General features: G+C 42.8%; 1 protein-coding gene across 1 annotated transcript in view; it reads left to right on the top strand.

Annotated features, from left to right (window-relative positions):
- Positions 1-24,347, top strand: part of LOC145407194 (transferrin-like) — a 320,468-nt gene that overhangs the window by 172,768 nt on the left and 123,353 nt on the right. The window contains exon 11 of the mRNA XM_080278231.1: positions 16,435-16,617. Coding sequence (XP_080134357.1) covers positions 16,435-16,617 — 183 coding nt within the window. The remainder of the gene's footprint in view (positions 1-16,434; positions 16,618-24,347) is intronic.

Genomic DNA, 24,347 nt, shown 5'->3' with positions numbered 1-24,347 from the left:
TAGTCATGTTAGTGCAGCAGCACTAGGATATAAAGGGGTGCAGGGGATATGCACATATGGTATGAGGAATGTGGAAGGGAAGAGGATATTAGAGTTCAGGGAGGCATTGAACATGATTGTGTGCAACACACATTTTAGGAAAAGAGAGAGTAGGTAGGTAGATTAGTGTGGGTAAGATTAAAAGTTAGAATACAAATGTGGGCGATTGTGTGCATGTATGCGCCAGTGCAAGATCGTACAAGCAGAGTGAGAGAAGAGTTCGGGATAGATGTGGAAATGTGCATGGAAAAGTTTGGAAGGAATGAGTGTTTTTGATTGGTGATATGAATGGTAAAGTAGGGAATGTGAAGGTGGATGGAATAGTTGGTGAGTGGGGTTTGCCTGCTGAGATAGATGAGAAAGGCAGTGCATTAATGGACATATTTGCCGGGAGGGGGTTGGTGATAGCCAATACACTTTTCATGCACAAAATGATCCACAGGTATACATGGCAAGTGATGAAAAGGTTGGGTGTTGAACTGAATGATAGGAAGTCAGTGATTGATTGTGTGTGTGTGGATGAAAGGATGCGAAGATGTGTAATGGATGCAAGAGCTTATGGAGGTTGGGGGAGTGGACTTTCTGACCACTACTTGGTGGTGGCCAGAAGCAAGATCCAAGTAAGATGGAGAAATAGAAGAAGGGAAAGATGAGAGGAAGGAGTAGTTGCAAGGAGAGTGGAAAGGTTACAAGAGAATGAGAAAAAGGCAGAATATAAGAGAGAAGTGGAGGAACGATTGGGTAAATATGAATTGGAGCAGATGAGGGACGTGGAAAATGTGTTCAAGATATTCACAGAAGAAATATGTGCAGCATGTGATGTGGTGTGTGGGGTGAAGAGAAGACGGAAGGGGGTGCAAGGAACAGCTGGTGGAATGAAGAGGTGAGACAGGCTGTGGCACGAAAGAAGAAAGCATACAATGAATGGATGAGAAATGGGGGCATGGAAGAAGTTGAGAGGCAGAAGAGAGAGTTATATGTAGAGAGGAAGAGAGAGGTGAAAAGATTAGTAAGAGAGAGTAAGAAGAGTGGATGAGGAATTTGGAAGGAATTTGAGCTTGAAGTGGAGGGACTGTAAGAAAATGTTCTGGAAAGAGGTGAAGAGAATAAGACAGGGTGGCAGTGAAGTTAGTAGGGGAGTGAAAGATAAAAATGGTAGATTACTACGAGTGGAGAAGGGAGAAAAAGTGAGCAGATGGAGAGAACACTTTAAGGAACTGTTGAACATAGAGAATGGAAATAATATGAGTATAAGTGGCTGGGGAATGGTTTGGAGAAGGAGGGAGGTGAGAAGACAGGAAGAAATCAGTAGGATAGAAGTTGTGGAAGCAATGAAGAAAGTCAAATTGAGGAAAGCCGCAGGAATTGATGGAGTGTGTGGTGAAATGCTGAAGCGTGGGGGAGAGATAGGAGCAGAATGGATGTGGAAGATGTACAGATTGGCCTGGGAGGAATGTAGAGTCCCGGAGGATTGGAAGTCAGGTATAATTATTCCCTTGTACAAAGGAAAAGGGGAAAAAGAAGTGTGTGGTAATCATAGGGGTATTTGTCTTCTTAGTGTAATAGGAAAAGTGTATGGTAGGATACTTACTGACAGAGTTAGGGAAAGAACAGAGGAATTAGTTGGAGAAGAACAGGGAGGCTTTAGGAAGGGAAGAGGTTGTGTAGATCAGATATTCATTCTTAGATCTTAAGTGGAAAAGCTTCTAGAGAAGGGAAAGAAGTTGTATGTGGCCTTCATGGATTTGGAGAAAGCTTATGACACGGTAGATAGACAAGGATTGTGGAAAGTATTAAGAATATATGGAGTAGATGGGAAGTTGTTGAATGCTGTGAAGAGTATGTATGATGGTGCTAAGGCTTCAGTGCATGTGGATGGTGAACTGAGTGAATTTTTCTCTTTGAAGGTTGGGTTGAAACATTGACATGTCATGTATTCATGGTTGTTCAATCTGTACATGGATGGGGTAATAAAGGAGATGCAAGGTAGGGCAGTGGATGTTGGAGTGGCCCTAGTGAGAGAGGGTAGTGTTTGGAAATTCCCTGTACTGTGGTTTGCAGATGATACTGTGTTGTTAAGTGAAGATGAAGAGGAGCTGCAAGGCTTGGTGGATGAGTTTGGGAGAGTGTGTAAGAAACGGAATCTAAAGGTGAATGTAGGGAAGAGTAAAGTGATGGTCTTTGAGAGAGGTGAAGTCAGTGAATGTACAGTGAGGTTGGATGGTGAGGAATATGGAAAATGTGAGTACTTTTAAGTACTTGGGTAGTGTGATGAGTAAGGATGGAAGTTTGGAGGGTGAAGTGCTTGAAAGGGTACAGCAAGGAAAAAAGGTTGCTGGTTCCCTGAAAGCAGTGATAAGAAACAGGGAAGTGAGCATGGAAGTGAAAAAGTTACTACATGACAGTATTGTGATACCAACTCTAACGTATGGAAGAGAAACTTGGACGTTGTTGGAAGGACACAAGTCAAGAGTGAGAGCAGTGGAAATGAGTTACCTGAGAGGAGCCTGTGGAGTCATATGGAGAGACAGACTGACAAATGAGGATATAAAGGAGCATTGTGGCGTGGATGTGGATGTGATAGGAAGGGTTAGGAGGAACATACTGAGGTGGTTTGGCCATGTGGAGAGGATGGAGGGTGAGAGACTGACGAGGAGAGTGTATGTGAGTGAGGTGGAGGGGGGAAAAGGGAGGAGGAGGCTGAGGATGAGATAGAGGGATGGAGTGGAGAGGTATATGAGAGAGGGGGGTGAGTTGGGAGCGAGGGCAGTGAAATGGTGAGGGACAGGTGACGTGGAGGCGATTTGTTTGTGACCACCCTGTACAGGATTAGGGCGTCTGGGAATAGATAGATAGGTAGGGAGTAGGCTGATTACTCTAGCCTGGAATTTGCCAGAAATGCCACAAGTGCGCCTTTTTTAATTATTTCACCAAGATAATGCCTTTTTTACAATCTACTGCCTAAATCAGGCTTTTTTTTTTTTTTTCTGTTTTGCTAAGTGTCATGCTGTTGTCTCTAGTTGTACTTGATTACAAAGATGTTTTCTATGTTAACACATTAATAACAAGTTATAAACATGTCAACATAGTTATTAATAATATCTTACAGTAAAATTTTTTTTTATTTATTTTTTATTGTGTTGATAAAAAATAAGACCGGGTAAGATGGGCTAATTTAATAGACGAATGGCTAGCGTTGACGCCTGTCAGTTAGTTCAAATTTCCACCACCGGGATGAAACTAGGAGCGCCACCGTCAGTCGTACTTTCATTCGTGTCGCTGGTTCAGTCTTCTCCAAGATATACCCTGTGGCCTAAGTCCCTAGAAATTAAGGTGCTAAGATAGCTTTTTTGCTACTTTTCTAATAGGAAATGGCCATGAAGTTTCCATTTTTTACTGTGATAAATTGATAATGGTAAAAAATGCACCTTTCTAGGAGAAAATTGTGATAGGCCTATACAGTAGAAGTCCTATTTTTCGGCATCTATGGGACCAGGCAAGTGCCGAAATATCAAAATTGCCGAATTATCAAAAACCCTACTCACTCAGTACCTTATATGTTTCGGTGAACATTATCATCACTACTCATATCATTACAAATGTGTTTGGAGAGAGTACTGTATACTGTTTGATACTGTACAATACTGTAATGAATACAGTACTATACATGAATATGAAAAATAAAGAAATTAGTGAACATACTGTATATAAATGTAATGATACAGTAGGCCTACAAGTTCACATGCACTTACCTAAACTTATAGTAGGTTCCTTATTTACATATGTACAATAGAAGGGGTTGATTGGAGTCTGCTACTGCTGGAAGAAGTCCCCAGCAGTAGAGGGGACGAAAAAAATCGGAAAATCTGCCGAACGATCAGAGATTTTCGTAAATGGGACTATTTCTCAAAACTGCCGAAATGTCAGATTTGCCAGGGAATTGGATGCCGAAGAATTGGACTTTTACTGTATATATATATATATATATATATACTAGACCAAAGGGTTGATGTAGTATACCTTTATATTATCATTTTTAACCATAATAGGGTGGTGGAAATACATGCCCTTTTATTCCCTTTTTTGTTAGTAAATGCCTTTTTTGTGCATTTTTTTTGTAATTATGCCTCTGTGCCACCTATTTCAAAGTTTTTTAGTGCCTAAACATCTAGGCTGTACTGATTACATACGGGTCTGGAAGTAATAGTAGTCAGAGTGATTATTTCTTGGTCAGGAGGGCTGATAGGTCAGTAGAGGATGTTAGTTACAGGAAGTGAAGAGTGTTTGCAGCAACACAAAGTACTGATACATGACATGGTACTGAAGGGGTGAGTAGTAAAAAAAAGACCTATGTACCCAGGAGGAAAATAAGTTAAAAAACCAAACAATGGTGGCAACCATCATCCATCCACATGATGTAGTGCTACCTACTTCTTCCTTCACCTTTATCATTCTTTTTCCGTGTCTGCCCTCCTTTCTTCGTATTTGTCCCATCTTTCCTATCACTTTTTATTACCCTTCTTTCCTTTTTAGGTGGCCTTACATTGAGTGACAAGCCTAATGGTTTCCTGTAAACCAGGAAACCATTTACAGTGCTGGGTGGTAACCATATAGCCACCCCACATGTGTTCGTTATGTCAACAGGTGGGTTGGCAGAGGGTTAATGCCCCTCCCTGTAAAACAACTAACTCACAGACAAACAGCCACCCGTCATGGGATTATGGTGCCTGGCTATAGATATATATTGGTAGATAGAATTCAGTGATGGCTGAACAGGGAGCTGTAAACAAAAATGTTATTGAACAGTACAGAGCTCTCAAGAACAGTCTGTTCAGAGTTACTGATTCAATGTGTGGATGGACAAGGGTCCTACCAAGACGTAGGTAACATGGTAGTTGGATGAATGTGTAGAAGCTCCAGTTAACCCGTGGATTGTGGGCCACACCTCAGGCTGGGAAGTGTCGTGTTGCGAGCCACAGCTCAGGCTGTGCTGGCCGTGCATCTGTGCATCACCGTAAACAACTCGACCCCTACGCAAACTTACGCATGGTGCTACGCAAAGATGAAGAGAGAGAGATTTTTTTCTTTTCACTGGATGATGCCCTGGATGTTTATCTTCAAGTTTGTAATAAACAAAAACAAATTTTTTTTTTTTTTTTTCTGTTTTTCCACTACTTCCATACTTAAACTTATGCATGGCCATATGCAAAGATGGAGAGAGAGAGATTTTTTTTTTTTTTTCACCAGCTGATGCCCTGGATGTTTATTTTCAAGTTTATAATAAAAACTATAAAAAAAAAAAAAAAATTTCCTTCGTTTTTTGCGCACCACGGGGTGGGATAAAAAAAAGTAATTGCCTAATCCACGGGTTAAGGAGAAAAGAAGACTTTTCTAGGAATGGAAAAGAGGTGCTAACAGAGAGAAATACTTGGCTGCCAAGTGTAGGGTCAGAAAAGGTGGTATACAGGGCAAGAATTGAGTCTCAGAGATTTTTACTGGACAGCTTTAATTGTGCCAAAAGGAAGAATTTGTTACTTAAGGTGGGAAATCAGATGAAGAGAGAAGTCAGGAATGATGAAGGAAAGGTAATGATGGATAGTTTTGTTTCATTTCATATATTTTTGAAGGCTCCAACATGTTTGCATGCCTCATCCTTGGTCACTTAATAGTGGCTCTCCATGCTGCTCGATCTCTGGCAGCTTCCCTATTCGGTCCCTATCCCTGAGATCACACTCAATGACCTTGTCCCAGGTCTTCTTTGGTCTTCCTCCTACAACCTTACCCCTAACATTAACACTTCTCACTTTCTGCACCCAATTATCATCCCCCATCCTCTTCACGTGCCCAAACCATCTCAGTCTACCTCTGCATCACAACACGAATACGCTTCAGTTCCATCCTACCCCTCATCTTTTCCATCATAAACCTAGCCTCCCCAGGCCTCACACTCAGGGATGCATTGCACAGTCACCTAACTGTTGTCATTTGTGTATGTTTGAGCCTGTGAATATCCTCTTCCATTACTGTCCAAGTCTCACTGCTATACAGTATTACACTCCTAACACATGCTGCATACAAAGATCCCATAGCATGGAGGGAGAGCCCTCTCAGTGTCAGGAGAGGCAACAGCTCCCTGAACTTCTTCCAACCACTCCTCCTTTTACCTACAGAGCAGGCTCCTGCCCCACCTCCAGCACATAACATGTCTCCCAGATAACAAAACTCTTCCACACACTCAAGAGACTCACCAGCAAGTTCAATCCTGTCACGCCTGATGATCTCCACCTGCTCTCCCTGACGTACCATATACATGAAATCAGGTTTGTCTCACAGTCTGCCTCTAATACCAACACATCTTTTATGCACCCACTTACCACAGACACTGAGCAAAATGGGATTATTTCCCACACCCTTTTGGCAAATGACACATGGCTACTCTCCCTCTTCATTAACAGTACTTCCACCTGCCCTAGATACCCTCACTTTTGTTTTATCTGCATTTACACATAAGCCCTTGTGCGCCATACCATATCTCCACTTCCTAAATGTTTCCTCTGCCTCCCTTTCTTTCTCTGCATTCAACACCAAATCATCAGCATACATCTCCCACGGGAGGCATAAAACTTTTGGACCAGATAATGAAGGTAATAGAGAGGGTCCTGGGAAGTATAGTAAGGGAAGGAGTGAATTCTGATGAGATGCAGTTAAATTTTTTTCCAGGCAAAGGGATCACTGATGCAATATTCAGTGTTTGGCAGCTTCAGGAAAAATGTATAGGAAAGAAAAGGGTGGGGTACTTAGTTTTTGTTGATTTGGAGAAGGCTTTGGACAGAGTTCCGTGGGGGATGATGAAGTGGACATTGAGAAAGCCTGGGATCAAGGAGTGGCTGGAGTGGGTAAAGCAATGTATGAGGGTGCTTTCACCCAGGTGAAAGTGAATGGAGACTCAGTGATGAGTTTTTCTTGAATGTTGGCGTGCATCAGGGGTCAGTCTTGAGCCCCATATTATTTATTTTGGTGCTTGAAACTCCCACATGACTTCAGAAATGGACTCCCGTGGGAGATTTTTTATGATGATGACTTGGTGTTGATTGCGGAGAGTGAGAGGGAGGTGGAGAAAAGTTTTAGGAAGTGGAGGGATGGAATGTAGTAGAAGGGTTTGAGAGTGAATGCAGATAAAACAAGAGTGATGATGTCTAGAGATGGCGATGGTACTGTGAGAACAGAGGGAGTGTGGCTATGTGCGGGTTGCCACATGGGTGTGGGAAGTAACTCCATCTTGTGCAATGATTGTAGTAGCAGTAGTAGTTGTTCCCTAGGCAGTCTGGCCAAACAGCCCTGAGTCCCTTAGGAAGGCCATGGCTGAGACCGGGCTTTCCCACAGAGCTCTCAATGAGTGTATGTTGTGTTGTTGGCGTAGGTGATTGTGTGCAATGCAGTCTTCCATAATGTGCTTAATAGTATGGGGTGCTGTGTTGCATCCTGGACAGGCATCAGCGACGGAGTCATCCAGCCTCTTCTGGTAGCTTAAGAGGGCTGGATGGTACCCACATCTCGGCCTGGCCAGGTGGACCCTGTCCTCACGAGGAAGATAGGATTCAGAAAGGTGGATGTCAGGAGGCCGTGCATGCAGCTGTGTGTTGTCTTTAAGTGAGTGAATGGAGCGGCGAGTGATCTGAGTGTGGATATGCTTCTGGAAGCTGGTCTGAGGTGTGCGAGAGGGAAGAGATGACAGTATTTGTGTATGGTATCGTGTGCTGGGTGTTGTTTTGATGTTCCATGTTTTTTTTTTTTTTTTTTTTTTTTTTTTTTTTTTTTTATGTGAGGAAGAAGGAACCTAAGGCAATGAGCCCGCAAAACTGTTCCTTCCAAGAGAAAAACAAAATACAAGAGAGAGCCAAATTCAAGATCCATTCATTTCAAGATGCCTGGACACACTGTGTTTGAAAGACTGGAGATCATAGGAAGCAGGAAATACAGACAGAGGGAGACAGTTCCAGAGTTGACCTGTTGCATAAATGAAGGACTGGGAGTAACGGTTAACTCTTGCATTAGAGAGTTGGACAGAAAAGGGGTGAGAGTTTGCTGCTAGACAGGTGCTACACGCCCATCGTAGAGGTGGAGGAATGCATACAGACAGTTCAGAGGAACAGTGACCATTGAAGTAGGGATAGAAAAGAGATATAGATGCAACATTGCGGCGAAGAGACAGAGGTTGAAGGGAGTCAGTAAGAGGGGGAGAGTTAATGAGACAAAAAGCCTTTGACTCCACCCTATTGAGAAGAGCTGTATGTGGGGAGCCTCCCCACACATGAGAGTTGTACTCCACACAGGGGCCGATAAAACCCATGTATAAAGTCAACAATTGTGCAGGGGCAAAGAAGGAACGGAGTCGGCTTAGCACACCCAATCGCTTGGGAGCAGATTTTACAAGAGATGTAATATGATCTTTCCAAGACAAGTCCTGAGCAAATGAAACCCTAAGCATGTTCAACGATGATGCAGGATTAAGTTGAGTATTATTAAACATAAGTGGGTATACCTGTGGAAGATTTTGTCGGGTTGATAGGTGGCCTTTCTGACCACTACTTGGTGGTGGCCAGAATTAGGATGCAAGTAAGATGGAGGAATAGAAGAAGGGAAAGACGAGAGGAAGGAGTAGTTGCAAGGAGAGTGGAAAGGTTACAAGAGGATGAGAAAAAGGCAGAGTATAAGAGAGAAGTGGAGGAACGATTGGGCAAATATGAATTGGAGCAGATGGGAGACGTGGAAGGTGTGTGTAAGATATTTACAGAAGAAATATGTGCAGCATGTGATGTGGTGTGTGGAAGGAAGAGAAGACGGAGGGGGGTGCAAGGAACAGCGTGGTGGACTGAAGAGGTGAAACAGGCTGTGGCACAAAAGAAGAAAGCATACAATGAATGGATGAGAAATAGGGGCGTGGAAGAAGTTGAGAGGCAGAAGAGAGAGTTATATGTGGAAAGGAAGAGAGAGGTGAAAAGATTAGTAAGAGAGAGTAAGAAGAGAGTGGATCAGGAATTTGGAAGGAATTTGAGTGTAAAGTGGAGAGACTGTAAGAAAATGTTCTGGAGAGAAGTGAAAAGAGTAAGACAGGGTGGAAGTGAAGTTAGCAGGGGAGTGAAAGATAAACATGGTAGATTACTAGTGGAGAAGGGAGAAAAAGTGAGCAGATGGAGAGAACACTTTAAGGAATTGTGGAACGTAGAGGATGGAAGTAATGCGAGTATAAGTGGCTGGGGAATGGCTGGGAGAAGGAGGGAGGTGAGAAGACAGGTAGAAATCAGTAGGATAGAGGTTGTGGAAGCAATGAAGAAAGTTAAATCGGGGAAAGCCCCAGGAATTGATGGAGTGTGTGGTGAGATGCTGAAGCATGGGGGAGAGATAGTAGTAGAATGGATGTGGAAGATGTGCAGATTGGCCTGGGAGGAAGGTAGAGTCCCGGAGGATTGGAAGTCAGGTATAATTATTCCCTTGTACAAAGGAAAAGGGGAAAAAGAAGTGTGTGGTAATCATAGGGGCATTTGTCTTCTTAGTATAATAGGAAAAGTGTATGGTAGGATACTTATAGACAGAGTTAGAGAAAGAACAGAGAAATTAGTTGGAGAAGAACAGGGAGGCTTTAGGAAGGGAAGAGGTTGTGTAGATCAGATATTCATTCTTAGATCTTTAGTGGAAAAGTTTCTAGAGAAGGGAAAGAAGTTGTATGCGGCTTTCATGGATTTGGAGAAAGCATATGACAGGGTGGATAGACAAGGATTGTGGAAAGTGTTAAGAATATATGGAGTAGATGGGAAGTTGTTGAATGCTGTGAAGAGTATGTATGATGGTGCTAAGGCTGCAGTGCGTGTGGATGGTGAACTAAGTGAATTTTTCTCTTTGAAAGTTGGTTTGAAACAGGGATGTGTCATGTCTCCATGGTTGTTCAATCTGTACATGGATGGGGTAATAAAAGAGGTACAAGGTAGGGTAGTGGATGTTGGAGTGGCCCTGGTGAGAGAGGATAGTGTTTGGAAACTCCCTGTACTGTTGTTTGCAGATGATACTGTGTTGTTGAGTGAAGATGAAGGGGAGCTGCAAGGCTTGGTGGATGAGTTTGAGAGAGTGTGTAAGAAACGGAACCTAAAGGTGAATGTAGGGAAGAGTAAAGTGATGGTCTTTGAGAGAGGTGAAGTCAGTGAATGTATAGCGAGGTTGGATGGTGAGGAATTGGAAAATGTGAGTACGTTTAAGTATTTGGGTAGTGTGATGAGTAAGGATGGAGGTTTGGAGGGTGAAGTGCTTGAAAGGGTACAGCAGGGAAGAAAGGTTGCTGGTTCCTTGAAAGCAGTGATAAGAAACAGGGAAGTGAGCATGGAAGTAAAAAAGTTACTACATGACAGTATTGTGATACCAACTCTAACGTACGGAAGTGAAGCTTGGACGTTGTTGGAAGGACACAAGTCAAGAGTGAGAGCAGTGGAAATGAGTTATTTAAGAGGAGCTTGTGGAGTCACGTGGAGAGACAGGCTGACGAATGAGGATATAAAGGAGCGTTGTGGTGTTGATGTGGATGTGATAGGAAGCGTTGTGAGGAACACACTGAGGTGGTTTGGCCATGTGGAGAGGATGGAGGGTGAAAGACTGACGAAGAGAGTGTATGTGAGTGAGGTGGAGGGTGGAAGAGGGAGGGGGAGACCGAGGATGAGATGGAGGGATGGGGTGGAGAGGTATATGAGAGAGGGGGGTGTGAGTTGGGAGCAGGGTAGTGAAATGGCGGGGGACAGGGAGACTTGGAGGCGATTTGTTTGTGGCCACCCCAAACGGGATTGAGGCGTCTGGCAATAGATAGATAGATAGGTATACCTGTGGAAGATTTTGTCGGGTTGATAGGTGCAAAAACTGAGTCTTTGATGCATTAAAAACAACCAGATTATTTTTATCCCAGTCAGAGATACGAGCCAAGTCAGACATTAGGTGTGCCATAGCCTCATTCCTTGCCTGTTGAAGTAACTGCTGAGATGGACATTGTGGAAATCGAATGGAAAGGTGAAGGGTGGAGTCATTAGCGTATGAGTGGATAGGGTTAGTTGTATAGCTTAGAAGGTCATTGATGAATAAAAGGAAGAGAGTTGGTGATAGGACAGAGCCCTTAGGAACACCACTGTTAATAGATCTAGGAGAAGAACGATAGCTGTCTACAACAGTGGCTGTAGAACGACCAGAAAGGAAGCTAGAGATGAAGGCACAGAAAGAAGGATAGAAACCGTAAGAGGGCAGTTTGGATATTAAAGATTTATGCCAGACTCGATCGAAAGCCTTTGAGATGTCAAGTGCAATGGCAAAGCTTTCGCCAAAGTCCCAAAAGGAGGATGACCAGGAGTCTGGAAGGTAGGTGAGAAGATTGCCTGTGGAGTGTCCCTGACGGAACCCATACTGACGATCAGGAAGAAGGTTGTGATAGGAAAGATGCTTTAAAATTTTTCTATTAAGAATAGACTCAAAACCTTTTGAGATACAGGATGTTAAAGCAATTGGACGATAGTTAGAGGGTTGGGAATGGTCACCCTTCTTTGGGACTGGCTGAATGAGAGCAAACTTCCAGCAAGAAGGAAAGATACAAGTTGACAGACAAAGGCGAAAGAGTTTGCCTAGGCAGGGTGTAAGCACAGAATCACAGTTCTTGAGAACAACAGGAGGGACTCCATCAGGCCCATATGCCTTATTAGTACTGAGGCCAGCAATGGCAGAAAATACATCAGCTGAAGAAGTTTTAATGTTAGCCATGAGGAAGTCAGAGGGGGGAAGTGATGGAGGAACAGCACCGGAATCGTCTAAGGTGGAATTGGAGGAGAAAGTCTGAGCGAAGAGATCTACTTTATCAGTAGAAGATATAGCTACAGAGCCATCAGAGTAGAAAAGAGGAGGGAAGGATGATGACGTAAAGTTGTTAGAAAGGTTTTTGGCAAGGTGCCAGAAGGAGCGGGAAGAGTTCGAGTTAGAGAGTTGAGAGCATTTTGTACGGATGAAATTATTTTTAGCAGAGCGAAGAACAGACTTAGCACGATTCCGGGCAGAAATGTATAAAAGATGTGATTCAGGGGTGGGTTGGCTCTGGTACCTTTTATAGGCCCTCTCCTTGTTGCTGACAGCATTAGAACAAGCGTGATTAAACCAAGGCTTTCGTGCATTAGTCAAAGGATATGAGAAAGGAATGTATGCTTCCATGCCCGAGAGAATAACCACTGTAATGCGCAAGGCACACCCAGATGGCTCCCGGCCATGAAAGCAATAATCATTCCAGGGAAAATCAAAGAAGTACTGCCTGTGGGCCTCCCAATCCGCAGCTCCAAAGTGCCAGAGACCATGTTTTTTTGGAGGGTCTGCAGGCCGTACTGGAGTAATAGGACAAGTTAAGGTGATAAGGTTGTGATCGGAGGAGCCCAACGGAGAGAAAAGATTAACAGTATAAGCAGAAGGATTAGTTGTAAGGAAGAGATCAAGTATGTTGGAGCTCTCTCCAAGGCGGTTAGGGATACGGGTAGGGTGCTGTACAAGCTGCTCTAGGTCATTAAGGATAGAAAAGGTGTAGGCTTGTTCACCAGGTGGATCAATGAAAGGAGAGGAGAGCCATAAGGTGGTGGTGAACATTGAAATCTCCAAGAATGGAGATTTCAGAGAAAGGAGAAATGGATAGAATGTGTTCCATCGTAGAAGTAATATAGTCAAAGAATTTTTGATAGTCAGTAGAATTAGGAGATAAGTAGACAGCACAGACATATTTAGTCAGAGAATGACAGGAACGCCGAAGCCAGAGTGTAGAGAATTCAGAAGAATCGAGTTCAGGAACACGAGAGCAAGCTAAGTTGTTGCGTGCTGCAAGGTAATATAGTGGATGTTGTGGGTTTGTGGAGGCTGCAGCAAGAAACTGGGTGCCTCTCATGTCTAGGTGATCCATGACTTTGAGGACTTTGGTTTCGTGATGTAGGTGTTCTGTGGGTTTATTAGCTGTGCAGCCTGTGATTGTTTTTAGGGCTTTGTTCTGTATGGTCTGTAGAGTGTTGTAGTGTGTTTTGGTGAGGTTAGAAGCCCAGGCAGGGCTTGCATAGTTCATCACTGAACGTATGTATTGTTTGTATACTGTGGTGATGGTTTCTTTGTTGTGTCCGAATGTTGTATGGGCAAGTGACCTCAAAGCATTGAGTCTTGGTGTTGTTTTATTTTTAATGTTTGTGATGTGTTGTTTAAATGACATTGATGTATTGTATGTTACACCAAGGATTTTGTGTGTGTGTGTGTGTGTGTGTGTGTGTGTGGTAGGGGAGTGTTGTTTATGGTGAGGTGTGGGATGTGACTGTGTTCTGCTGTCCAGTTTGTGAGAAGAGTCACTGTAGATTTGGCTGGGGCTATTTTGAGCCTGTTTGTGGTGAACCATTCGTGTAGTGTGTTGAGGTAAGGTTAAATGATGTATGCAGCTGTGTTTGCATTTTGGTGCGTACATGTAAGTGTTCTATCATCTGCATTGGAAGCTATGTGTATCTGTGGTATGTGGGGTGTGGGTACGTCATGCATGTATAGGTTAAAGAGTGTAGGGGACAAAACAGATCCTTGGGGGACGTCATTTGTGAAGTTTCTGATGTTAGAAGACTGACCAGCAAATGTTACGTGTGCACATCTGCCTGCTAAATAGTTTGCCAGCCATCTTTTTTGTGTTACTGTGTATGTTTGTGTTGAATATTTTGTTTGTGAGGTTGTGACGGGGGATGGCATCAAAAGCTTTGGTAATGTCTAGTGTGACTAGAAGTGTTCTGTGTGGTGGGCCTAGCTGAATTCATGCCATCGAAAACTCTCTGTGTAAGGTCTGTAAGAAGGGTGTTTGTAGAGTGTAGTGGCCTAAAGCCATATTGTGACTGGGCTAGGGGAATGTGAGGTGTGACTAGTTGTAGTACCAGTCGTTCAGTGACCTTAGAGGGGGTGCAGAGGAGTGTGATGGGGCGATGTGAGGAGGGTAACGTGGGGTCTTTGTTTGGTTTAGGGATAGTGATGATATTGCCATGCTTCCAGATGTTGGGTATTGTGTGAGTAGGTGTTGTTTGAGATATTGGTGAGTGCTTGTATGCCTTGTGGTCCTAGGTGTTTAAGGTGAATGTTGCTTATGTTGTCTGGTCCACATGCAGATGAGTGCTTAAGGTTGTTAATGATGTGCTTCGTGTGGTTGTAAGTGAAAGGTGCGTAGTCTGGGTCTGTGGGGAACTGTCTCTTACGTCGGGTGATACGTCGGTCTTCAGGATGGGGGTTTAGATGACTGACTTGTGAAAAGTGATTGATGAGAGTGTTTGCTTGTTGTTTGTTTGAGGGTATGGTGTCTGTTGTTGTGATGGCAGTGTGTGATTGTGTGGTGTTACTGTTGGAAAGTTTGATACTGTTTAGCGTTTTGTAGAGTTTGCTGATGTTTGTTTTATGGTCAAGTGTTTGGAGGTAATTATTCCTGATATTTTATTGTTCATCTAAGTGTTGAGTTCTTGTATTTGTTGTATGGTGTCTTGTGTATGGGGTGTTAGGGTGTGTCGCAGTGTGTCCCGTTGTCTGATGAGGCCTTGAATTTCTGGTGTGAGGTTGGGGTTGTGTCTCTTTCTGTTGCCTCTAGGGATGTGTCTTTTGTCTGCATTTTGTATGATTGTATTGAAAGTGTGCACAGCAGTGTTGATGTTTGTGATGGGTGTACTGTTTAGTGTTTCGAAATGTTGTTCTGTTTTAGTTACAAAGGCCTCCCAGTTGGCTCTCTTATAATTAGTGTATGTGTGTTTGTGGCCAGCTGGGGTGATTCTGGTTTTGGTAGTGATGATGATTGGGAGGTGATCAGAACCTAGGGTTTTGACCACTCCATGATGTAGTGGGGGCGAGGTTTGTGGAGCAGAAGGTGATGTCTGGAGATGATTGGGGGGACGAGGGCTTGGTGTGGGATATGGGTATGTTGGTCTAGACTGTTTAGTATGAAAAGATGATCTGTCTGGGATTGTAGTACCAGCCCTCTGTCTGTGTCAGGGTTGTTGACATGCCAGGCCGACGACTTGGCGTTGAAATCACCACCCAGAATGATGTTGGGTATGTTAGTGATGTGGGGTATCTGTGGAGAGTAATTGTGTGGTTCTGTGGGGGATGACTGGGGGGGAATGTATGTGTTAGCGATTGTGATAGTGGGTGCATAAGAGTTATAATGGTATTAGAGTTAGGCTGCAAGATAATTCTGATTTCATGTGTGTAGTGTGTAGGGGAGAACAGACAGAGACTGAGAGGCATGAATGAATTGATAATGCTGGAGAGTCTCTTGAGTGTGTGGAGGAGTCTTATTATTTGGGAAACAGGTTATGTTCTGGAGGTGGAGCTCTGTTGATAGGACAAGGAGTGGTTGGAGGAAGTTGGAGCTCTTGCCTCTTCTGACACTGACAGGGCTTTGCCCTAGTGTAATGCAGTATGATAGTGCGACCTGGGCAGTAAAGGAAGAGGATATTCATAGGTGTGAACATACAGACATGGTAATGATTAATTGGATGTTTAATGCATCCTTGAATGAGAGATCTGGGGATTAGGACTGTGACTGAAGAGTTGAGAGGAAGGATGGGACTGGAAAATACCTTTATTAGTGTTGTGATGAGGAGGGGTAGACCGAGATGATTTGGGCACATTAGGAGGATGGACGATGACAGCTAGGTGTGGAAGGTGAGAGGTTTGAATTTTGAGGGTAGGGTTGTGAAAGCCAAACCAAAAAAGACCTGGGACAAGGTCATAGAGTGTGACCTCAGGGATAAGGGACCGAGTAAGGAGGCTGCCAGAGATTATACAGCATGGATATCTGCCATTAAGTGACCAAGGCCAATGCATGCAAGCATGTTGGAGCCTTTACTAATGAAATGATCCACCTCTGTATCCTTCCATTTTCATTATTTCATCCATCCATGTCTCCTTTCACTTCCATTTCTTCATCCACCTTTATCTTTAACATTTTCATTCCTTCATCCACTTTGGTCTACTTCCACAATTTTGTTCTTTCATTCTACATTTTCATTCTGTCACACAGTTTTGCATTCTTCCATACTCTCATTCCTTTCCTTACCTCTGTTTCCTTCCACACTTATGTTCCTTTGTGCATTTTTGTATCCTTCCACTCTTGAGTTTTCAGCTTTCCTTATTGTACATGACAGATGATAAGATGGACAGTTTCATATTCTTTCTTATCCATTTACTCATGCCTTTACTCTTCTTTGAGGTGCTAGTGAGTCATGTCTTCACACAGTGGCACTGATATAACTGAACAGCTGTTTTATCAGTGTACTGAATGCTACACAAACTTATCCACATGTCTACCAGGCTCCATCACTAGATCACTGTCTTCATCAGGGTGGAAGATCCCGGTAGTAACACTCCTAGATGCTGGCCTACTGAAGGCAGAGGTGTGTAACTTCCCTGGACAGATGGGAGACTTCTTCAGGGCCTCATGCGTCCCTGGAGCCAAGGACCCTCACTACGACCCTGATGGCACCAACCCACAGTCGTTGTGCGACCTTTGTGTTGGCAAAGAAGGTTAGGCAGTATTATACTGAAAGCTATATAAATACAGAAAGTCCTCATTATATGTCATGGATATGTTGTGGAATATCATAGTATTTTACAACTGGTACCATAAATTGAGGAAAACTGGCAGATCAGCTCAGTTTATACTTGGCAACTGAACTTTAATAATAATAAATTTTTCAGCATATTATTGTGGACTTAATTGCAAAAAAAAATAATTACTGTAAATAAATAAGCAAAATAAAATTTAAAAAACTAAAAAGGTTAACACATAATTTGAATATTTTGTATGGAAGAACTCATACTGACATACTGAAGACGTATAGTATGTATTGGGATGAAACTATTGTATCTTCACATTAAACACAGCTTCAGTATGTGGATATAATTTCTGTCATATGAACAGACCTTAGGACTGTGAAGTAAATAGCAAAAATAAGCATCTTCCAGAGGTTTCGTGAGTACATCATGAAGTGTTAAACCATCTGAGACATATATTGGCTGTATTAAGACTTAATTTGCATTGCCATATCTAAATAACCATCAGAGACAAAACTGGAAGGAAAATTGTTTCACTGATGGTACAAAAAGTGTGTACGTAATGTTTCATTGTGTAAGGAAGGTAAAGGTAGAGTCTAATTGTGTAAAAGATATATAACTTGCAGGTTTATGTGAAACATAAAAGTAAATTTACGCAGAAAGCTACTGTCACTGAAGTACATAAGGTTTGTATTTTGTGTTTTTGTGTTCTTACCTAATTTTATCTTTACAGGAATGAGTCAAACTTGTACTGTCCCGTGTATTAAGCCATTTTTATCATACATATCCTTAAATTAATGAATACTTTTGGCACACACTATTTCATTCAGTAGTGCATTCCACTGATCAGTTGCCCTGTTTGGGAAACTGAATTTCCTTGCTTCTTTATCGCCTCTCTTTTTTTGTAGTTTTTTACAGTGTCCTCTCACTGATGCTTCCCCATAGGTTGTATGTTCTTTTATGTCTATAGTATTTGTTTTTTCCCTGAGACATATTTATATAGTATAATCATGTCTCCTCTTTTCCTTCTCTCCTGTAGTGTTGGTAGATTCAGTTTTTCTAGTCTTTCTTCATAGCTTAGATTCTTGAAGCTTGGTACCCATCTTGTTTCTGCCCTTTGTACTTTTTTCAATATTATTTATGTGTTTTATAAGATGAGGATTTAAGACTACTGATACTTACTCCAAGGTTGGTCTGATGAATGATGTTATTATCTTTCTCAGCATGTCTTCATTTATATATGTGAATGCTATTCTCATATTAGCGAGCAATGTATACATGTTACATACCTTCACACTGTGGTCAGCCGGAGATAGTCTGTTATTGATAATCACTCCTAGGTCCTTATCCCTTTCTGATATGTGTAGGGTTGATCTTCCTAATTTGTAATCCCAATCTGATCTTTTTTAACTTTTACCATACTTAATTTCATGACACTTGTCCACATTAAATTCCATTTGCCATTTATTGCTCCATTCATGAAGTTTATTTAATTCATCGTATAGTTCTGTGCAAGAATCTGTGTTAGTTATTTTCCTTTTAATTTTTGCATCATCTGCAAACATATTTAGATAACATCCATTACCAGTGTTACTGTCTGTGTCATTTATATAGACTAAAAACATAGTTGGTGCCAGCACTGAGCCCTGTGGAACTCCACTAGTCACTTCCCTCCATGATGAGCAATTTCCCCTTAGTACTGTTCTCATTTCCCCATTTTCTGAGAAAATTCTGGATCCAACAGTACAGGTTGCATTGGATATCTCCTTGATGGTATAGTTTCCATAAAAGTCTTTGGTGCGGTACTCTGTCAAATTTATCCATCTATCTATCTATTGCCAGATGCCCTAATCCCGTTTGGGGTGGCCATTTGACTCTGAGTTATTTGTTTTACAGGGAGGGGCACTAACCCTCCACCAACCCACTTGACAAATAGGGAGCACGTATGGTTTGGTTATATGGTTACCACCCAGCATTGTAAATGGCTTACAGGAAACCATTTGGCATACAGGAAACCATTTGGCTTGTCACTCAATGTGAAGCCACCTGTAACGGAAAGAAAAGCATTAAGTAGTGACAGGAAAGATGGGAGAAATAGGAAGAGAGGAGGGCAGGCACAGAAAAAGAATGATAAAGGCTAAGGAAGAAGTAGGCAGCACTACATCAAGTGAGTGGATGATGGTCGCCACCACCTACCACTTACTCTGTCAAATGCTTTCTTGAAATCTAAATAGATACTGTCCACCCAGCCTTCTCTTTTCTGTAATATTTCTGTAACTCGATCATAGTAGCTTAATAGATGGTAACACATGATTTTCCCGTCCTAAAACCAAACTGCCTTTTTGTTATCACACTATGTTCTTCTAGATGGTTTACCCAAACTTTTCTTATCAGCGTTTCTAGTATAGTAAGCTCCCACATTGTGCAAGTGGATGGGCAGTCCTGGTCCTCGCACACTGTGAATATGTGCTCTTATGGGAAAAATTACATATGGGCGGTACCTCCTCATACCTTGACATTTTTTGACCCCTAGAGACATAATAAAGGGGAAAATTTTGAGACATGCACAACAGATATAGCTACAATAACAAAAATATCTTATATAAAGGAGCGTTGTGGTGTGGATGTGGATGTGATAGGAAGCGTTATGAGGAACACACTGAGGTGGTTTGGCCATGTGGAGAGGATGGATGGTGAAAGACTGACGAAGAGAGTGTATGTGAGTGAGGTGGAGGGGGGAAGAGGGAGGGGGAGGCCGAGGATGAGATGGAGGGATGGGGTGGAGAGGTATATGAGAGAGGGGGGTGTGAGTTGGGAGCAGGGCAGTGAAATGGCGGGGGACAGGGCGACTTGGAGGCGATTTGTTTGTGGCCACCCCAAATGGGATTGAGGCATCTGGCAATAGATAGATAGATAGATAGAACAAAAATATAGCCAGTCACCTTAACAACAGTAGACAACAGGTCCGATGGACTTTAATAACAGGGATTCTGAGGCATGGCAACACACTTAGAGTGCCCCCGCCACCGCCTCGGCTACACCATGCTTGTTTAACGGTTGTGCGTGTTGTTTATTCCAGGCTTTGATGATGAAATTTACGGCCTGTCGAGTGTTACATTTCTTCCTGAATGCTGCAACAGTCATTATGGTGGGGGTTGCAGGTATGCTAGGTGAAGCAAGTGAGTCAGGTGGGGCTGTGGAGGTGGAGGGGGAGGTGGCTGGTGAGTCAGGTGGGGCAGTGGAGGAGGGGACGGTGGCGGGTGAGTCAGGGGAGGTGGTGAGGAGAGGATCCTCAATCTCTTCCTCACTACTGCTCACAATTATGCCAATTTCCATCATCTCATTCTTGTTTGTTTCATTCCTCATCTTGTTATGGTTGTATTGGCAGTATAATAGCTCGGCATTCGCGAAATAACCATCATTCACGTGAATCCAAATATCATTATAGAAACTGGGTATCTATTCTAAATTACTGTTATTGCCGAAAACATTATTGTCGAAGTCGTTATTGGCGAGATCTTTTTTTTTTTTTGTGAAGAAGAAGGAACCAAAGGCCATGAGCCCACAAAACTGTTCCTTCCAAGAGAAAAACAAAATACAAGAGAGAGCCAAATTCAAGATCCATTCATTTCGAGATGGCTGGACACACTGCGTTTGAAAGACTGGAGATCATAGGAAGCAGGAAATACAGACAGAGGAAAACAGTTCCAGAGTTGACCTGTTGCATAAATGAAGGACTGGGAGTAACGGTTAACTCTTGCATTAGAGATTTGGACAGAAAAGGGGTGAGAGTTTGCTGCTAGACGGGTGCTAGCACCCGTCGTAGAAGTGGAGGAATGTATGCTGACAGTTCAGAGGAACAGTGACCATTCAAGTAGCGATAGAAAAGAGATAAAGATGCAACATTGCGGCGAAGAGACAGAGGTTGAAGAGAGTCAGTAAGAGGGGGAGAGTTAATGAGACAAAAAGCCTTTGACTCCATGCTATTGAGAAGAGCTGTATGTGGGGAGCCTCCCCACACATGAGAGTTGTACTCCACACAGAGGCAGATAAAACCCCTGTATAGAGTCAACAATTGTGCAGGGGCAAAGAAGGAACGGAGTCGGCTTAGCACACCCAGTCGCTTGGGAGCAGATTTTACAAGAGATGTAATATGATCTTTCCAAGACAAGTCCCGAGCAAATGAAACCCCAAGCATGTTCAAGGATGATGCAGGATTAAGTTGAGTATTATTAAACATAAGTGGGTATACCTGTGGAAGATTTTGTCGGGTTGATAGGTGCAAAAACTGAGTCTTTGATGCATTAAAAACAACCAGATTATTTTTATCCCAGTCAGAGATACGAGCCAAGTCAGACATTAGGTGTGCCATAGCCTCATCCCTTGCCTGTTGAAGTAACTGCTGAGATGGACGTTGTGGGAATCGAATGGAAAGGTGAAGGGTGGAGTCATCAGCATATGAGTGGATAGGGTTAGATGTACGGCTTAGAAGGTCATTGATGAATGAAAGGAAGAGAGTTGGTGATAGGACAGAGCCCTGAGGAACACCATTGTTAATAGATCTAGGAGATGAACGATAGCCGTCTACAACAGCGGCTATAGAATGACCAGAAAGGAAGCTAGAGATGAAGGCACAGAAAGAAGGATAGAAACCGTAAGAGGGAAGTTTGGAAATTTAAGATTTATGCCAGACTCGATCGAAAGCCTTTGAGATGTCAAGTGCAATGGCAAAGCTTTCGCCAAAGTCCCGAAAGGAGGATGACCAGGAGTCTGAAAGGTAGGTGAGAAGGTCGCCTGTGGAGCGTCCCTGACGGAACCCATACTGACGATCAGAAAGAAGGTTGTGATAAGAAAGATGCTTTAAAATTTTTCTATTAAGAATAGACTCAAAAACCTTTGAGATACAGGATGTTAAAGCAATTGGGCGATAGTTAGAGGGTTGGGAATGGTCACCCTTCTTTGGGACTGGCTAAATGAGAGCAAACTTCCAGCAAGAAGGAAAGATACAAGTTGACAGACAAAGGCGAAAGAGTTTGCCTAGGCAGGGTGTAAGCACAGAAGCACAGTTCTTGAGAACAAAAGGAGGAACTCCATCGGGCCCATATGCCTTATTAGTACTGAGGCCAGCAATGGCAGAAAATACATTAGCTGAAGAAATTTTAATGTTAGCCATGAGGAAGTCTGAGGGGGGAAGTGATGGAGGAACAGCACCGGAATCGTCTAAGGTGGAATTGGAGGAGAAAGTCTGAGCGAAGAGATCTGCTTTATCAGTAGAAGATATAGCTACAGAGCCATCAGAGTAGAAAAGAGGAGGGAAGGATGATGACAACAGCAGAGGTCATGGGCTTGCCTTAACCAGACAACAACTTGAAGACCAAACTATTAGCCTGCATAAAGAACCTAACAGGAGGAGGTCAACTATTACTGAAGCTCTTTTCACTTACACCAAAAAACCTACCATATACACACAACAACTGCCAGAATCTTCTCTCCCATCAAGGAGGAGGCCACAGGGTGCTATTTGATTGGCTAAGTGCCATCACATATGCTCTGTACCCTGACTGTCTGTATATCTGCCATACCCCATCACCTGATTTGCCAGTGAGGTATAAATGCTGGCTCAACTGCCAACCTTCATTCCAACCTGAACATTTTTTTCATTCATTCATTCATTCATCGTCCAATGCTACATTGCCCCATAAGAAGCGTAGGAGCCCAGGGCTAGGCAAGTTGGTCCTGACATTTAAGATGAGAGTGACCAGCCATGCTCATCCCTGAGTGGCATTACGTGAGCAATAAACCCCAGCCACCTCTTGGATATAAACCTTCACTGGCTCAGTCTGACTGGAGCACAGTAATTACCCACTAAACTACCAGGCGCCAAAACTGGGTTATATGGTTGCCATCCAGCATAGTCAATGGTTTCCTGGTGTACAGGAAACCATTTGGCTTGTCACTCAGTGTAGAGTCACCCACAGGCAGAAGGAAGAGGAAAGAATGAAGGAAAAAAAGACAGAAGACGGAGCGTAAAGTCACCTATAGGCAGAAGGATGAAGAAAGACTGAAGAAAAGAAAGACAGAAGAGGATGGAAGGAAAGAAGGATGGAGGAGAGGAAAGGGCAGATACCCAAGAGCAGCACTACATCCAGTGAATGGATGGTGAGTGCCCCCACCTACCCACAAGCAATATCCACAAGCAATATCTCCTGAAGATGGTATGCTGATGACCGAAATATGTCTCTGAGTAATCAGAATGGAATTTGGAAACTTACTCAATATTCTATGCAAAGAACATTACATCTTTATCAGATGCATTGAGAAAACTACGTATAAATTGAACAATGTTCTCGCTGCTGTAGACTTCAATAAAACATGCATTCTAAATGGCCTCCTTCCAATGTGTGTGTGTGTGTGTGTGTGTGTGTGTGTGTGTGTGTGTGTGTGTGTGTTCTTACCTAATTGTATCTTTACAGGAGTGAGTCAAGCTCGTACTGTCCCTTGGCTTAAACCATATTTATCGTACATATCCTTAAATTTGTGAATTGTTTTGACACACACTATTCCATTCAGTAGTGCATTCCATTGATCAATTGCTCTGTTTGGGAAACTGAATTTCCTTACGTCTTTATCACCTCTCTTCTTATGCAGTTTTTTGCATTGTCCTCTTGCTGATGCTTCTCCATATGTTAAGTAATCATTTATGTCTATTTTCTCCTTCCCTGATATGCACTTATATAGCATTATTATGTCACCTCTTTTCCTTCTCTCCTGTAGTGTTGGTAGATTCAGTTTATTTAGTCTTTCTTCATAGCTTAGGTCCCTTAAGCTTGGTATCCATCTTGTAGTGGCCCTTTGAACTTTTTCAATCTTGTCTATGTGCTTTTTGAGATGAGGACTCCAGACTACTGATGCATATTCCAGGGTTGGTCTAATGAATGATGTTATTATCCTTCTTAGCATGTCTTCATTTATGTATGTGAATGGTATTCTCATATTTGCAAGCAGTGTATACATGTTCCGTACCTTCTCGCTGATGTGGTCAGCAGGAGATAGTCTGTTATTGATAATCACACCTACTAAGGATTTCAGGGGCAGTGTCCAACTGTTTTTTTTAAATAACGTCTCAACAAAGCGTCGGACAAGGATTTAACTTTGGCAGTGCATGTTTGAGACCCCGACCTAATTTGTAAAATTATGCTTTTGTACCAAATGTGTATGATTAAGGCATTTATAAGAGTAAATGTAGGGTAAACTTAGCTAAAATCGTCAGAGGCATGTAGCGAGGCTAGCTTCGGTCACGATACAAGCCCCACCCACAATTCGGAACGTGACGTCGGTGTGACGTAGTAGTAATCACCGACGCAAGTGGCATTTCTATTTTTCTAACCCCCCCCCCCACAATGTACTTTCTCTCTCTCTCTCTCTCTCTCTCTCTCTCTCTCTCACACACACACACACACACCGAAGTAATATTTCACCCCTACTATACATTCAGTATGGTCCTTATATGAGAAGAATGTTTGCGAAGTCTATCTATTTTCACCATCGATGAAGTTTCGGTTTGGTAACGTCTCGCCTGTCGGCGGCCACCACATCACCTTGCACAGCGGTGCCGGCTCAGGCAGTGATTACTACTCTTCAGAAGTGAATAAGTCATATTGACGTCACAATATGTGTAAGAGGGCGATGCATATACTATG

The sequence above is a fragment of the Coenobita brevimanus genome, chromosome 72 (genome assembly GCF_032717465.1).
Source record: "Coenobita brevimanus isolate Jiangsu-jjx chromosome 72, ASM3271746v2, whole genome shotgun sequence".
Lineage (NCBI taxonomy): Eukaryota > Metazoa > Arthropoda > Malacostraca > Decapoda > Coenobitidae > Coenobita > Coenobita brevimanus.
The sequence above is the reverse complement of the archived record's forward strand: the minus strand, read 5'-3'. Positions and strand labels throughout refer to the sequence as shown.